This window comes from Triticum aestivum, chromosome 6A (assembly GCF_018294505.1).
Source record: "Triticum aestivum cultivar Chinese Spring chromosome 6A, IWGSC CS RefSeq v2.1, whole genome shotgun sequence".
NCBI lineage: Eukaryota > Viridiplantae > Streptophyta > Magnoliopsida > Poales > Poaceae > Triticum > Triticum aestivum.
This window is the reverse complement of record NC_057809.1, coordinates 615191624-615206790: the sequence shown is the minus strand read 5'-3', so window position 1 is coordinate 615206790 and position 15167 is coordinate 615191624. Positions and strand designations below refer to the sequence as shown.

The window sequence follows — 15167 nt, the reverse complement described above, 5'->3', positions numbered from 1 at the left end:
TTCGGCACATAAGCACCACGGACTCCGACCATAGCTTGGTCTTGGTCGAACTCCGTAAGGATGTGGCCGAGAGGAGAAGGGGAGGAAAGCAGTTTCGCTATGAAGATGTATGGCAGACACATGCAGACTATGATAGTGTTGTCTTGAATAATTGGCAAAAAGGAGCTGGTTTGCATGGCCTAGCGGGGGTGATTAGTGCACTCAATAACATGTAGAGTTCATTATCCACATGGGGCGCACGTGAGTTCGGCAGCCTGACGGCCAAAGTGAGGAAACTTCGACAGAGGTTGAACAAGCTTAGGAGCCGCGCGGGCAGGAGAGGTCCAAGTGATGAAGAGAAAGCCATAGTCAAGCAGCTACGTGAGGCACTTCATCAGGAGGAAATATGGATGCGCCAGAGGTCCAGAGTACCATACTTGCGCGAGGGAGACAGGAATACAAAAAAAATTTCACGCACAAGCAGCTCAACGCAGGAGAATGAACAAAATTGAGGGACTTGTGCGAGCTGATGGGTCGGTATGCCAGTCCTGGGCAGATGACCATGAGGAAATACAACAGTTCTACACAACTTTGTATACATCTCAAGGAGTCAGGCCCCTTGATGAACTGCTGGACTTAGTTCCAAATAAGGTGATAGCACCTATGAATGCACACCTAGATAAGCCATTTACGGCAGAAGAGGTGAGGGTGGCGCTGTTTCAGATGGCCCCATCCAAAGCACCCGGAGTGGGCGGATTTACTGCGGGATTTTTTCAGAGGCACTGGCCATTGCTGAAAGATGACATAACCCCGGTAGTGTTGAACTTTTTGAATGGGGGCGAGCTTCCGGAAGGTATGAATGATACATCCATCACCCTTATCCCAAAGGTTCGGCATCCACAAAGAATAACCCAGTATAGACCTATTTCTCTTTGTCCTGTGCTATACAAGATTGCAGCAAAATGTATTGTTAATAGGATGAGAGACTTTCTGGATGACGTTGTAAGTGAGGAGCAAAGTGCCTTTGTGCCTGGGCGCCTCATTACAGATAATGTTCTTATTGCTCATGAGAGTATCCATGCAATGAAGAAAAGGAGGAAAGGAAAGAATGGGGTGTGTGCTGTTAAGCTGGACATGATGAAAGCTTATGACCGCGTCGAATGGCATTATCTTCAAGCGATTATGACCAAGCTGGGCTTCAGCACAACCTTTATCCGCCTGATTATGAAGTGTGTAACTTCAGTGCGGTTCGCGGTTCGAGTGAATGGGGAGTTGTTGCCGTTCTTCACCCCTTCTAGGGGATTCAAGCAAGGATGTCCCATGTCACCTTACTTATTCCTTCTGTGTGCCGAGGGTTTTACTACACTTTTAAACAGATATGGTGAAGTGTACGCGGACAAGGGGATTCGAGTGTGCACCCAGTCACCGTGGATTAATCATCTGCTGTTTGCAGATGATAGTCTTACATTCATGCAAGCTAAACTGGAGAGTGCAGAGCGTCTAAACAACATTCTTAGGATTTATGGTGAGTGTTCGGGACAGTGTGTTAACAAAGAGAAGAGTTTCATATTCTTTAGTCCAAACACTCCTAGTTCTGTACGAGCAATTGTGAAAACTGCGATGGGTATATCAGTCGAGGCATTCAATGACAGATATTTGGGCCTCCCCATAGCAGTTGGACAAATTACCTCAGGCATCTTTGATTTCGTTGGAGAAAGGGTGAGATCAAAGTTGAATGGGGGTACCGAAAGGTTGGTTTCTTGCACAACGAGGGAAGTGCTTATCAAGGCAAGAGCACAGGTGGTGCCAACATACACTATGAGTTGCTTTAAACTCACGAAAAAAGTGTACAAAAATATCTCCTCGCCGATGGCAAAATTCTGGTGGAGCAGTTCTATAGATCGAAGATCTCTACATTGGATAGACTAGAAGTCTTTGTCGCTTCCAAAAATCAGAGGAGGCATGGGATTTCGTGATCTGGAATGCTTCAACATTGCATTGTTAGGGAAACATGGATGGAGGCTTATCACTAGCCCAAATTCGTTATGCTCTCGGGTGCTGAAAGGCCGCTATTTCCCGAACACGGACTTTATGAATGCTACTGTTCCTCGCAACGCCTCGGCTACCTGGCGAGCGATCGTTGCCGGGAAGGCGGCATTGGAGACTGGCTTGCTAAAACGGATCGGCGATGGCTCGTCCACGCGTGTGTGGTAGGATGGATGGCTACCAGGCAAGCTTTCGCTGCGGCCAACTGCACAGATCGGTACAACACCTATTAATCTTGTTTCAGACCCGATTGATGATGTGAATTGGTCATGGAAAGCTGGTGTCGTTCGAGAAAACTTTATCCCACCGGATGCTGATGCTATCTTGAATATTCCACTCAGACAAGGAGGTGGTGATGATTATTGGGCTTGGGATCATGAGAGATCGGGTTCCTATACTGTGAAGTCAGCGTATCGTGCTCTAATGACTCATAACGAGCATTCAGCTCTAGAGGAAGGGGCGATTACAGAATCTTCATAGAATAACAAGCAGTTATGGACTCGTCTTTGGAAGCTCAAAGTGCTACCTAAGGTGCGTGTGTTCTGGTGGAGGGTCCTCCGTGGCATTCTTCCAGTGGAGAGCACACTACAGTACAGGCATATTGCAACCTTAGCACGATGCAAGGTGTGCATGGGAGCTGATGAAGACTTGATGCATGCTTTGATCAAGTGTTCACATGCTCAAACTTTCTGGACAGAAGCTAGAAAATGGATGCAGGTCAAGCTACCGGAGTTGCACCCTATGACTTGGTGTAGGGATATCCTCTGTGACTCTCGGTTCTCAGAGAGTGATCGGGCAAAAATTGTTACTGCCATGTGGGCTATTTGGACCTCTCGCAATAATATAACGCGTGACAGAGCAAGTATGAACCCGGTGCAATCTCTCAAACGTATAAGAGAAACTCTTGCTTTGCTGGAGCTTCCTTTGGAACAGACGAAGGTTCTACCAGGCTATGGCTGGAGGCCACCGGATCAAGGCTGGATAAAGGTAAACACAGATGCTAGTGTTTCAGTGCTTGAACACAGAACTGGAGCTGGAGGAGTGGCACGGACTTCCTCGACCTTCTTGGCAGCCTGGAGTAAGCCCTACCCCCACATCACGGACCCGTTGATAGCCGAGGCGTCTGCTTTGCGAGATGGGGTGATATTCGCACAGCTTCGAGGCTTTTCGCAAGTGCTCATGGAAACAGATTGCTTAGAATTGGTTCAGCTATGGCACTCGCGACAGTTTTCGCGCTCTATCGTAGCGCCGCTATTATTAGAAATAGAAGAGCTAGCTTTATCTTTTCTATCTTTTGATGTTCAACATGTATTGAGAAACTCCAATATGTCGGTCCACTTGTGTGCTAAACATGCTAGCACCTTGGGGATTACCGACTGCTGGATGGACCCCCGACCTGGCTTCCTCATGACCAGTGTTTTGGCTGATCGTGCGGGAACAGATTATAGTTGAATAAAGCTCGAAGTTTCCCGCAAAAAAAAAAAAGGATCACTACACGATCAACACACACCCCTACATGCACCCACGCCACCAAGCCGGCCACGTCCGACTCGCCCGATGCGCGCCCGTGCACGCCCCTGGTGCACTTGACGCGAACGCTGCCATCACAGGCATGGCTTCCTACTAACAAACAAGACCAGGGTTGTCTTTTAAACTTTGTTGCAAGTTGAGGGTGCAATACGTCCGGTTTCAAAGATGAGAGTTATAAATCAAACCGAGCGGTTAGTTCGGGGTTGAAAAATGGACTTTTCTTCAGCAGCTATAACCGATGGTTCCGTCTAGCCAATCTGGTGATTTACTTATCCTGTTGATATTTTATTTTCCCCTGAGACAGTTCTTCATCTAAATCCTCTTGCAGATACAAAGTAGGAATCGTTCAGAAACGAGTGGTAAAAATTGCATCTTGTGTGAGCGGAAAATAGCATAATTGCAGTTTTGTTGTTGGAAATCAGCAAAAATTACTACATATTTTTTGGTAACATGTATAAACATAGCATCCAGGAGACTATAAGAAATCAAACTCCGATTTTATTCCATGCTAAATGCAGGCAGAGGAAGAAGATCAATTGGACCGGCTCAGTAATTTTGCCTGATGGCGTGTTGCTCGATATTGTAGGGCGACTTGACATCACAGATGCTGCCAGAACCAGAATCCTCGCCAGACGTATCATGCTGGAAAGCAGGACTACAAGTCTATGCACCATTAACCTCCTGTGTGTGTGATTCTGCTTGGGCGATGGAACTCTCAGTATTGGCCAGACTGTTGCCAACATCATGGTAACGGAGAAGGTTGGGTCAGCGGAGTTATCTCTCTTTACAATGAAGGAAGGCAAACGATGCACAAATGATGATGTTCTCACTTAAGGGAAACAGTTCAAGTCATTTCTTGACGCCTGTCCAAACGCATTCAGTGGTCTTGCACGACTCCAGCTAGAAAATTTTCAGCATATGCAAGCGACTGGAGTTCCTACGCCTGTTTAACTGCGACGTGGGGTTCCTGTCTTTGCTAGAAGTGTCACACCCACTACTCCGTGAACTCGAGCTAGTCAGGTGTAATTTTGAGAGGGTTGATTTTAAGTGGCCGCCAAAGCTAACAATGCTGACTTTTTCTTGATGGGTCAGTGAGCATAATCCTTTGTCTTTAGATTATGTCCCACTGCTCCAGACACTGAGCATCACTCATATGGCTCGTTTACGGCATAAGGTGCTCAAGTTAAGTGAGTTCCTTGGCAAAGCCACCATAAGCCACCTGAATTTAAACTTTCTCTGTGAGAAGGTTAGTGAAGGCGATAATAGTCTCGTAGTCATCTATAAGTTTCCCTCTTCACGCCAGCATTACGTTCTGTTCCTAAGGTTAACACAAACATTTTTTGTCTTACTGCAGATCTGGGTTAGACCAGAAGAACCAAATCAATTGTGGCAGGTGTTCCACAAATTAAGGCATGTGACTTTGACCCACATTTCTGAGGAATGCGATCTGACTTGGACATTGTTCATTCTCCAAGGTGCACCGTCCCTTCAGGGGCTATGCATCAAGGTAAAGTTTTGTACAGCTAATCTCCAAACAATTTCCCTTTCTGCCGCCCATTAAACTTGCAGTGGAAAATTCCCATCTCAAGCTTCCTGAGCGCATTAAAATGTTTGAGTAATCACATAAGTTTTTTTTTCTTTCATTTGAAAATTTTGCTTGCCAAAATGCAGGTGTGGGATCATCGATGTGAAATGATAGTGGATGGGGAGCAGAGGAGGCAGTATGGGTTCAGCGAGGACAAGAAGGATGCGCACGTATTATGGAGAGCACCTGCATCTGATTTCAAGCACCACAATTTGTCTGTGCTCATGGTCTTTGGGTTTCAGCATGAGGAGAAGATTGTGAATTGCGTCGAAAGTGTCATGAAAGCATCGGCAGCCCTGGAGGACGTATACATGTATGAGAAGCCAGTGTGCGAGTACTGTAAGCACACGGCACGGAAGGGCATATATGTGCAGAGAAAGAGTCAGCTGGCCTTGCTTAAGAACATATTGGGCATGGGGATTCATTTGCCGGGTTCATCAACGGCCTGAAGGTCTCCCAAATTGCATTGCTGACTGTATTTGCGCATGCCATGTTTTGTGCTGATCAAGAGTATACATACACCTCGACAGTTTGTGTTAGCTGTGTAACTCCTATGTTATCAAGTGTGTTCTATTTGGCAGTCGAGAAATGCTGCACACACATTTTATGGTCAACTGGAACTGTATTGCCAGTAGACTAAAGTATTAATGTATCTATGGACCTTTGTTTGATGAACCTACTTATTTAGTTGCTACTGTCTGGCTGGTTGGAGTTGGTTTGCTAAATGATCTTTGTTTTGCGTGTTCTGTTTTAATCGCCCCTTCTCATAAAATGAATTCCTTGTTTCACAAAATGATTTACTCCCTCTGTCCCATAATATAAGATGTTTTTTGACACTACACTAGTGTCAAAAAGCGTCTTACATTATGGGACGGAGGGAGTATGTTTTATGTGTTAATTAGTTCGTATCATGTACTGCTTTGGAAATTTGGGTGTTTTTAAGATGACACTTTAACCTTGTGGCCAAAAGCAAAGCAAGAAACATCGCCGGCAAAGCAGACTGCAAGTTTACTCATCCATGAACCATCAAGTGTTATTGTTAACTGAAGAAACTGTAAAGGGTTGAACAAAAGCAGAAATTGATGGAGATACTACAGCAGAACTGCAAAAAAGCCATGAACAATTAACAGAACTTAGATTGCGCTTGCAGGCTAGATTGACGAACGTATATTCTGTGGACAAATGCACTAGGGTAAAGCGAACATAAGAAAATGCACTACACCTGCGACTACCCCTTGAATGCCGCTCATGCATAGCATATCAGAAGAGCACAGCTGAGAACAGAGTTTCTTCCAGGGAGATAAACATGCAGGCAGACAATTTGTGAGTCACACATCCCTAGAATAAAAGTGGCTCCTGCAATTTGACATCTGCTGTTAAGTCCTCGAACTGCATGAAGCCCCAGATTGATGCAACACGTTGAGGCAAACAGACCCACTCAAATCTGTTTCATAGCTCTTCTGTAAAAAGTTTGTGTGCTTCTTTCTCCATAACAGGAGCTGCAGAAGCAGAGTAACCAACCAAGGGAGTGTGATAGGTGTTCACCGGATAACCCAACACATATATGGAGGACTACCGTGTGTTGCCACTAACATGTTTTCTGCTTAAAGGGCAACAACACCAAGCCAGCAATCAGCGTACTCGGTCAGCTATTGCTATCTTCGCATGACACGGAATTTTTCTCGCTTGCGGAAACGCTCGAGCAACAATTCATCGGTAGCAGCTTCTCTACGTCCTGGAGGTGGACCACCTGGATTGTTACTATCTGTTGGTTTGCCTCCAGTTTCATTAGCTTGTGAATCTTGACCTTTGTACGACTCAGGATGTTCTGCATTGTAAACAATGGTTTAGTATGCTTATTAAATGACAAGAAACATAGCAAAGATGTGATATCAATAACATTACAACATAATAGCATTAAAATGGCATCACTGCCACTAGATTTTCCGTGGGACATCAATTTGCAGAAGCACAGATTGTTACGCAGTCGGATTTAACCAACAGTGCATTTTTAATGATACGGAAATATGAATTAAAATCTTACGTTCGACTTTCTAAACTAATCCTACCACAGACTCAAAATACCAATAGCAGATACTCTCTGAAGAGTTCTGCTACAGGAACAAAACTGTCTTTTTCACACATACCATGCCAAACAATATCATATAAATATTTCGTGTAATAGTGATACATGTCCTCACTAAGAAAATAAAATTAAGGAAATGACCTTAAGCGTATACAAACCTCTTCGCAATTTTTCAGCATAATCTCTCCCACGATGGAAATAATCAGCACTGTAACTTGATGGAATGTTTGCGTCTGATTTTGTTTTACCCGCAAGCCTTCTCTCTTGCAACATTTTTTTAGCTGCCTCGGTTTCTTCAATATTTCTCAATTTGTACCTATCATGCGACGATAGTTTCTGTTAGTGATGATATTCACAGAAAAAATCTTTTGAGATCACCAAGATTAATTTCAGAAAGCAAGAAATATAATATATCACCAACATCGAATTATTGTAAGCACGAAACCTGGTTACTGAAAATCCTATATCCATGAGAAATTGTCTTGGAGAAATTTACTAACCTAGACATTAACCACACTGTTAGGTTACTGAAAATCCTATATCCATGAGAAATTGTCATGGACAAATTTATTAACCTAGACATTAACCACACTGTCAGGCCTTGAATATCAACAATAGCATTAGTGCAGCAGAGATATGTCTGTAGGTTTTCTGCATCCTTACACAACTTAATAGGTTCAGTTCCTATTTAGCATGCATCAATGACAAAGAAGATCAATAAACTAGCCATGATAGACCGAACTCATTGCAAACCAATCTCGAATTGGCATTGTAGATATTACAATTACAGGGATAAAATGCATATAGCACACGTAATAACACCAAACGAGATCCGTATGCTTTCCTAGACTTCCGTCCACAAAGATTTTTCTGATCATGAAAAACAAAAAATCAAATTCTAATGAACTCTAAAAAATAGGATGTTTGGAGTTCACACAAAATTAAACCTATCTAGCTGCAGCAAACACTGGAAGTAGAACTGCCAGCACCCAGCAAAGAGACTTTGTCGACAATGGACCATTGGACCAAATAGTTGGCACAGGTTATGACTGATCTGCACAAATGGGAATTAACCAGTAGGTTTCATGCACTTATCTAGAGATTTCTGAACAGTAGTAAACTGCTCTCCCTCGCTGATCGATATAAGCAACAATAACAAGTACACAACACTTGAGGCTTCTTTTAGGCACCTTCCCCTCTCAATCCAACATAATGATATAACTTTAGCAAGTTTTACTCTAAATGAAGACAGAAAAAGAGGGGTGCAAGCACACACTCGATGGGCAGCTGAACTTCAGCGATGCCGGTGGTCCACTGGGTCGAGCTCTCCTCCATGTTCTTCTTCCTCACCTGCAAGCAAACGATACAACATCAATATCATTGCAGACTCACGAACAATCTCACCCTGAGGAGTGAATCACAGGGCTGTTCAGCCACAAACAAACCTTCAGGTGGTCCGGCACGACATAGAGCTCATCCACCTCGTCCTTATCGTCCTTGTCGTTGACCTCAATCGTCTTGCCCCTCTTCTTCAACAGCTCGTTCTCCACATACCTCAACCTTGAACGATCAGACCCAGGCTTATGTCAGTTCTGGAAATCGGATTGGCGAGAATAATCAGAGTCAGATGCAACAACGCACATATTGGGGTCTTCGATGGTAACAGCGGTCTCCTGCGCAAAGGTGTCCTGAAGCACGAGGTCCTCCTCGCCCGCTGCCCCTGCCCCGCTGCCACCTCGGCCGCGAGCGGAGGACGCGTCAGTGGTGGCGGAGGCGGCGGCGCCGGTGGCCACGGACGCCGCGGGGATGCCGAGCTTCCTCTCCCGGAGCTTCTGCGTGTACCTGACCTCCTCCAGAGCAACGCTGCGAGGGGTGAAGGGCAGGAGGCATCAGCCAGAAACCCTAACGAGGCAAGAGAGGGGGGGCGGGAGAAGGGTACCGGCGGGTGTCCTCGTCGTCGGACTTGTCGGCGGCGTCCGACTCGAGGCTTCGCTTGCGGAAGTTCTTCACCATGGTGAACCCGCGCCGGTGCCGGAGGGATTTGTGAGGATTCCTTGCCGGAGCGGGAGTCGCCGGCGGCGAGGGGTGGAGATTTGGAATGCCGAAGCGAATTAGGGTCGTCGTGCCGGAGTTTTTTTTTTTTTTGAGGGGTCGTCGTGTCGGAGTGAACCGGTGGATAGAAGGAATCCTCACAAAAAAAGTCCGGGCCCGTTGCTACCCAAAGCCCATAGACCGGGGTGGGCTTCCTCATTGTTGACAGTTTTCTCTTTTCTTTTTGCGCATAATTGTTGACAGTTTTCTCCGCCGTGCACACGTCTAACAACACAAGTTCACAGCTCAAAAATAAAACTCAAGTTCATAAAATCACTAATTGAGAAATACTCGTTATAAAGACCACTCTCACCTTCTTAGGTTGTGACAAGTGGCGTGTTTCATGTGTATCACTTGTCGCAATCTGAGAGTTTTCTTTTTTTCGTAGATCTGTTTATTTAAAATGTTTTATCTCTTAAATTGTGTGTTCAAATTTTGAACCGTTTTCACTGTTTGATTCCTCGCGTCAAGATTCTCAAAACTATATCCCATGTTAATAGATTTTGATGAGCTTCTTTTTCACGAAAAGATCGAACAAAAAACCAAACTGAGAGCATGTTTTTTTTTTTCGTTTCCGAGAGGCACAACCATGCCTCTCGCGAAAAAGCACAACCGTGCCTTTCGCGAAAAGAAAAAAAAATAAAAACGCGTTTTCATTTCCGAGAGGCACAATCGTACCTCTCACGAAAGGAAAAAAATAAACACGTCTTTTTTCATTTCTGAGAGGCACAATCATACCTCTCGCGGAAGAAAAAAAACAAAAAACGCATTCTTTTTTCTGTTTCCGATAGGCACGGCCATGCCTCTCGCGAAAGTACAACCGTGCCTCTTACGAAAGCAAAACCGTGCCTCTCGCAGATGAAAAAAAACAGAAAACACATTTTTTTTTGGTTTCCGAGAGGCATGGTCGCGCCTCTCGCGAAAGCAAAACCGTGCCTCTCGAAAGAGAACGCGTTTTTTGTGCAATCTTTTCAAGAATTCCTTTTTGTTCCAAAAGCTAAGGAAGATGGTTGAAAAACCAAAAAAACAACACTAAAAAAGCTGAAAACGCGTGTGCAAAAATTAAAAAAAAATCTAGAGAGAGCGCCCAGAGCGCGACACAATGTCCAGAGCTCTACTCCAGAAACCTGACTCTTTGAATGCTTGCATCTTAAAGTCTCCAAAATAGAGGATAATTCGTCCAGGGTGCACACCCACTACGACCGAACAAGCCGGCTCACTAAGGACTGTACCAGTAGTGTGGGTTTCTAGCTATTTTTTCTCAAGGTTGGTTCATTTTTAATTCTTTTTGTCTATTTTTTGGCTGATTTTTGTTCAGTATTATTTTTCTTTTCTTCTCCCTTTTCATTTTAATTTCATGAACTTCTATTTTTATAAAATTGTGAAAATTGTAAATTCACAGTTTTTAAAAAAATGGAAATTTTCAAATTTGTAACCTTTCTTCAAATACGTAAATATTTTTCATGATTTTTTAAAAGTTCTTGATTATTTCAAAATGAACGAACGTTTTCCAAATCTGTGAACTCTTTCAAAATCCATAGAATTTTTTGGAAATCATGAACAATTTTCAAATTCACAAACAATTTTTAAAAATTGTAAACTTTTTGCCAATCCGCGTAATTTTAAAAATTCATGAACTTTTTTACCAATTACATGATTTTTAAATCAAATTCATAAACTTTTTGAATGTGTGATTTTTTTTTTCAAATTCATGTACACTGTTATGGCAATCCCTGGTTTTTTTTGCAAATGTTTCAAAAAAAATCAAATGGTCAAGGATCAAATGATGTATGGACAATGGGCGGCAGTTAGAGGTCAAAGGTTAAGCTATTAGCCGTCAGCCGGTCAAAGGAGTCAGCGGTCAAAAACAAATCCTCGCTCATGTGAGAGTCAGTTTGTTGGGCCGGCGCACAAATCCTCTCATGTTAGCGTTGGTTGCGTTACCTGCCGCAATGAGCACTAACAAGGACCTCTCCTTAAAGTCTGTGTATGACCCTACGAGATCTATTTTGGAAGCGAGCCTTGAGAAGCACACTTTGCAAGTTTGGTGCTCCATTTTTTAGGGAAGGGATACCCTCAAGTTGGGCCTCATTAACAAGATTGGCATTGTTGAAAACACGAAATTTGAAGGTGCGTCCGGTTTGCCAAGAATCTTTACATCTGTCGTAGCCGGTTAATGAGTCTATTGACCATACTTTGGCTCATGGAAGGTGGAAGCAATTGAAGAACATTTTTATGATATGGACAATGGCAGTTTCTCGGCCCAGGGCTACCTCGCTACGTTAGTTCCTGGCCCGGTGGATTAGGCTACATACCCCTAGGTCGGTTCCGTCCTAGATCATATTGGGCAGCCCATGATATTTATACGAAAGGCTATAAAAGACTTGTCGTACAAGACGATGATTCTAGAGCCGAGGAGAACTCTACCTCCACTAAGATAGTTGACTGGGACCTCTAACCCTAGAACTCCTGCTGTGCTATATAAGCCATGTGAAGGCTTGTCAATATATCATTATACAATTCCTTTGGTTCTGTACATGTACTTTATACACCCCTGTCGCAATATACATGAGCAGGGTTAGGTTAATACCTTGATCCGAGAGGGCCCGGACCTATGTCAATCTTGCTCCTTGTTTCCCTTCTGACCTAATCACTACGCTCTGGCACTTAATTGAACTATATTAGTTCTTTATGTTTTGGGCGCATAATTATAACTTTAGTATACATAAAACGAAAGTTTAGATCACGCGCTAGATGTAGTTTTTATCTGATGTAAAATTGTTTATGAAGTCAAAATTTTGATTGTCAGTTGTTCATAATAACATTGAGAGTAAACTTCAGACTGTATTTCTATATCCGATGCTAAATTGATTTGAAGATCTATCTTTCTCGGGCCTATCAACTAAGAATGTTTTTATGTTGGACTTATAGCTCAATTCTCTTTTGTTGTTGATCATGTGCTTTTAGTACATTATGTCATGAATATATTTGAGGCGTATATATTTTCATATGTGGATCGACGTCTAAATAGTCAGACAACATTATATGAATATATTTTTATGGTGCTTCTAGAACCATTTGATGGTATTTATGAATGAAAAAGGGAATAAATTGCTTAATGAACTCAATACAAATATATTCTCGCAAAAAGATTAATACATATATTGACATTGGTAGGTAATGCTTTTATTGTTGTGTGTCTTCACCCACATAAAATTTTCAATCCCATGGCACCGCCGATATCTTTATGAGCTGGCCACAAGTATCCTACGATATAATTTAAGGAAGTATGCACCAGACATGTGATTGGGCATTTTTATGTGTGTGAGAATTAAGATGATATTTTCTATCTCGACCATAAACTCTTTAATATATAATAATAACATATTAATATTTATTACTCCCTCCAAACAGGTGCATAGGGCATGCGTGTGTTCCTAGGTCATCAATTTGACTAACAAAATACATGTTATATACCACCAAAAATATATGTTTAGAAACTTTGTTCAATTACAAATCCAGTGATGTGCTTTTTATGGTATATAATACATGTTTTGTTAGTCAAACTAAGGACGTAAAACCCGCACCAACCTTATAAATATGACAAAGGGGATACTTACTTAGCTGCAATACAATGGTCTGTTTATTGTGATCTCGTTAGGTACATTTGGTAAGATGAACCATTTGGGTGAATGCCTACCTTCTCTAATCCATTTGACCTAGGCTCCGTAGGAGCAAGTGATATATCAGTAAAAAAAAGTCTACCACGTGCCGATAGCTGGATGTGTTTTTTGCGGTTGATTCGTAGTATATCCCTCATTTGTTGTACTATGTCTTTGTATCGAATAATAGATCCAAGAATTCCTAGACCATGTTAGATCGACATGAAATTAGTAGCTATTTTCTCTTACTATTAGAATGGGTGTGCTTCATATAGTAGTCCAGAACAACTGGGTAGCCGCCTATATGTGCCTTGTGTAGTTTGCCTCTATTTAATTGTTTGTTGTCAAGAACATAGAATCAAGTAAATCTATCATACGTATTTCAAAATAACCATGAATAAATGAATATGGTGAGATGTTGACCATCTGGACCAAAAAACTAATATAATCAATAATAGAATCTTCATATTTTTCATTAACATCGAAGTTCGTAAAAGCTTTATTTTCTTGCATCAATATGGAAATTTCAATTCTCGAATGAAAATAACAGATGTGAAATTGAGGAGTAATGCCAATTTGTCAGTTTTTAATTCTTCATTAGTTGGAGGCACAGGCCCATCCTGGAAATCAGGGGGGTGGGGGGTGGGGGGTTTGATTAGTGGTTATGGTAATTACGTTTGTTAAGTAAGACATGTTCGTAGGTGTAGCATTTGTCCGTTATGCGCCGCCGCCTGCCCTCCGCCGTCGCCGGCGGAGGCCTCGAATAAGCAGCTCCTCCTTCCCCGAGCGGCTCCACTCCGGAACCTAGCAGCTAATCTTCCGAGGAGACGCACGGCAACAACTCTAGACAACAGTTATATTGCTCTCTTCCCCGGCCTCTTCCTCCCGTGGGTCTTGGGCCACCTCGTCCCCTCTGAAAGCCATAGCCACCTCTCCCAGCTTGCCCGAAACGTACACCATCAGCCAGCACAAAATCTCCCCATTCAAACTTCGTTGAATCGTGAACTCTATCCCCGCACTCCTCGTGCCAATGTCCACACTCGCCCCAGTTATAGCAGAAGATCGGAAGTTTTTCATACTTGACTTGGTATCTTACCATCTCATCTCCCTTTTTTCCAGTTACGAACCTTCTGATTTTTGCATTAATATCTATCTTCACCCTAACTCTGACAAACTCACCAAAGAACCCTGCCGGTAACTTCAGTTGCACTTCCTCCACTTCTCCAATGCGTGATGCCATCCCTCTAACAGCTGGCTCTATCAGAAATTTGTCAGGCAGCCGATGGATTTGTGCCCACACCGCCAACTTGTCTAGCTTGATACTATCAGGGTTTTTGAACCCATCGTACTCAACCATGATGACCACTTGATCTCTGAACAGCCAAGGCCCCTCAGCCATAGCTTTGTTCCAGTCCCCTAAACATCCAAACTGGGCAGTAAATAAGTTTTCCTTAATCTTCCTCCAAACAACTGCTTTCGCCGGGTTCCACGCAGCACGCATGTCCCCATACAGAGCATTAGGGCTGAAAGTTCTTGTAGTATGAACTCTGGCTATTGCCAGCCACTTCGCCGGCTCTCCCAGGTCCGGCAATTCCTCTTCCCACACAAAAGCGTCATCCTCTTCCTCTTGCAGATTCAGCCTTGCAAGAAGTTCCTCCGTCGTCTCCTTCCCATGCCTTCCCTGAGTACTTGTTTCCGCCGCCATCACAGATCCAATCTGGCTCCTCGTCCAAACCCTAGATCAGACTGCCTCGCACAACTGGCCAGGCGGGGTCGCAGAGACGCTCCCCCCCCCCCTTGATCAGCCCCGAGCCCGAGAAGAACCCCGGCAAGAGAACCCTCGTGGGGAGGGAGAACGGCCGGCCGCCATCACCGGAGTACGTCGAAACCCTAGGTCGTCGCCTTAGGGGAGAGAAACCGTCGTTAGATTTTCTTTTGCTCCGTTCCAGTCCTCTCCGTGTGGGAGCTCCTGTTCGACGCTTTCGGCGACTAGCCGCTCGCAGCGCGCTAAAATTTTGTTAAAATAGTGATTTTGGCCTTAGATGTGTGCACGGCGGAGAAAACTATGTCAACAACAATGAAGAAGCCCTATGTCCAAAAAAAAACAATGAGGAAGCCCACTCCGGCCTATGGGCTTTGGGTAGCAGCGAGGGAACGGGCCCGAACTTCCTTCTATCCACCGGTTCAC

General features: G+C 43.7%; 1 protein-coding gene and 1 pseudogene across 2 annotated transcripts; one reads left to right on the top strand and one right to left on the bottom strand.

Annotated features, from left to right (window-relative positions):
* Window positions 1-477: 477 nt before the first annotated feature.
* On the top strand, window positions 478-5589 carry LOC123129832 (uncharacterized; annotated as a pseudogene).
* A 667-nt stretch (window positions 5590-6256) lies between these two features.
* Window positions 6257-9401, bottom strand: LOC123129108 (protein COP1 SUPPRESSOR 2). Of its 2 annotated transcripts, none has more exons than XM_044549272.1 (6): window positions 9166-9401; window positions 8868-9089; window positions 8672-8786; window positions 8503-8576; window positions 7368-7542; window positions 6257-6968 (listed from the first exon to the last, which is right to left on the bottom strand). In XM_044549272.1, exons 1-6 carry the CDS (start codon window positions 9237-9239, stop codon window positions 6786-6788), a joined length of 843 nt encoding a protein of 280 aa, XP_044405207.1. In that variant the 5' UTR covers window positions 9240-9401; the 3' UTR covers window positions 6257-6785. The 2 variants fall into 2 exon arrangements, with proteins under 2 accessions (XP_044405207.1, XP_044405208.1); XM_044549273.1 differs by having other exon boundaries at window positions 7385-7542; window positions 9166-9400.
* Between the last annotated feature and the right edge of the window lie 5766 nt (window positions 9402-15167).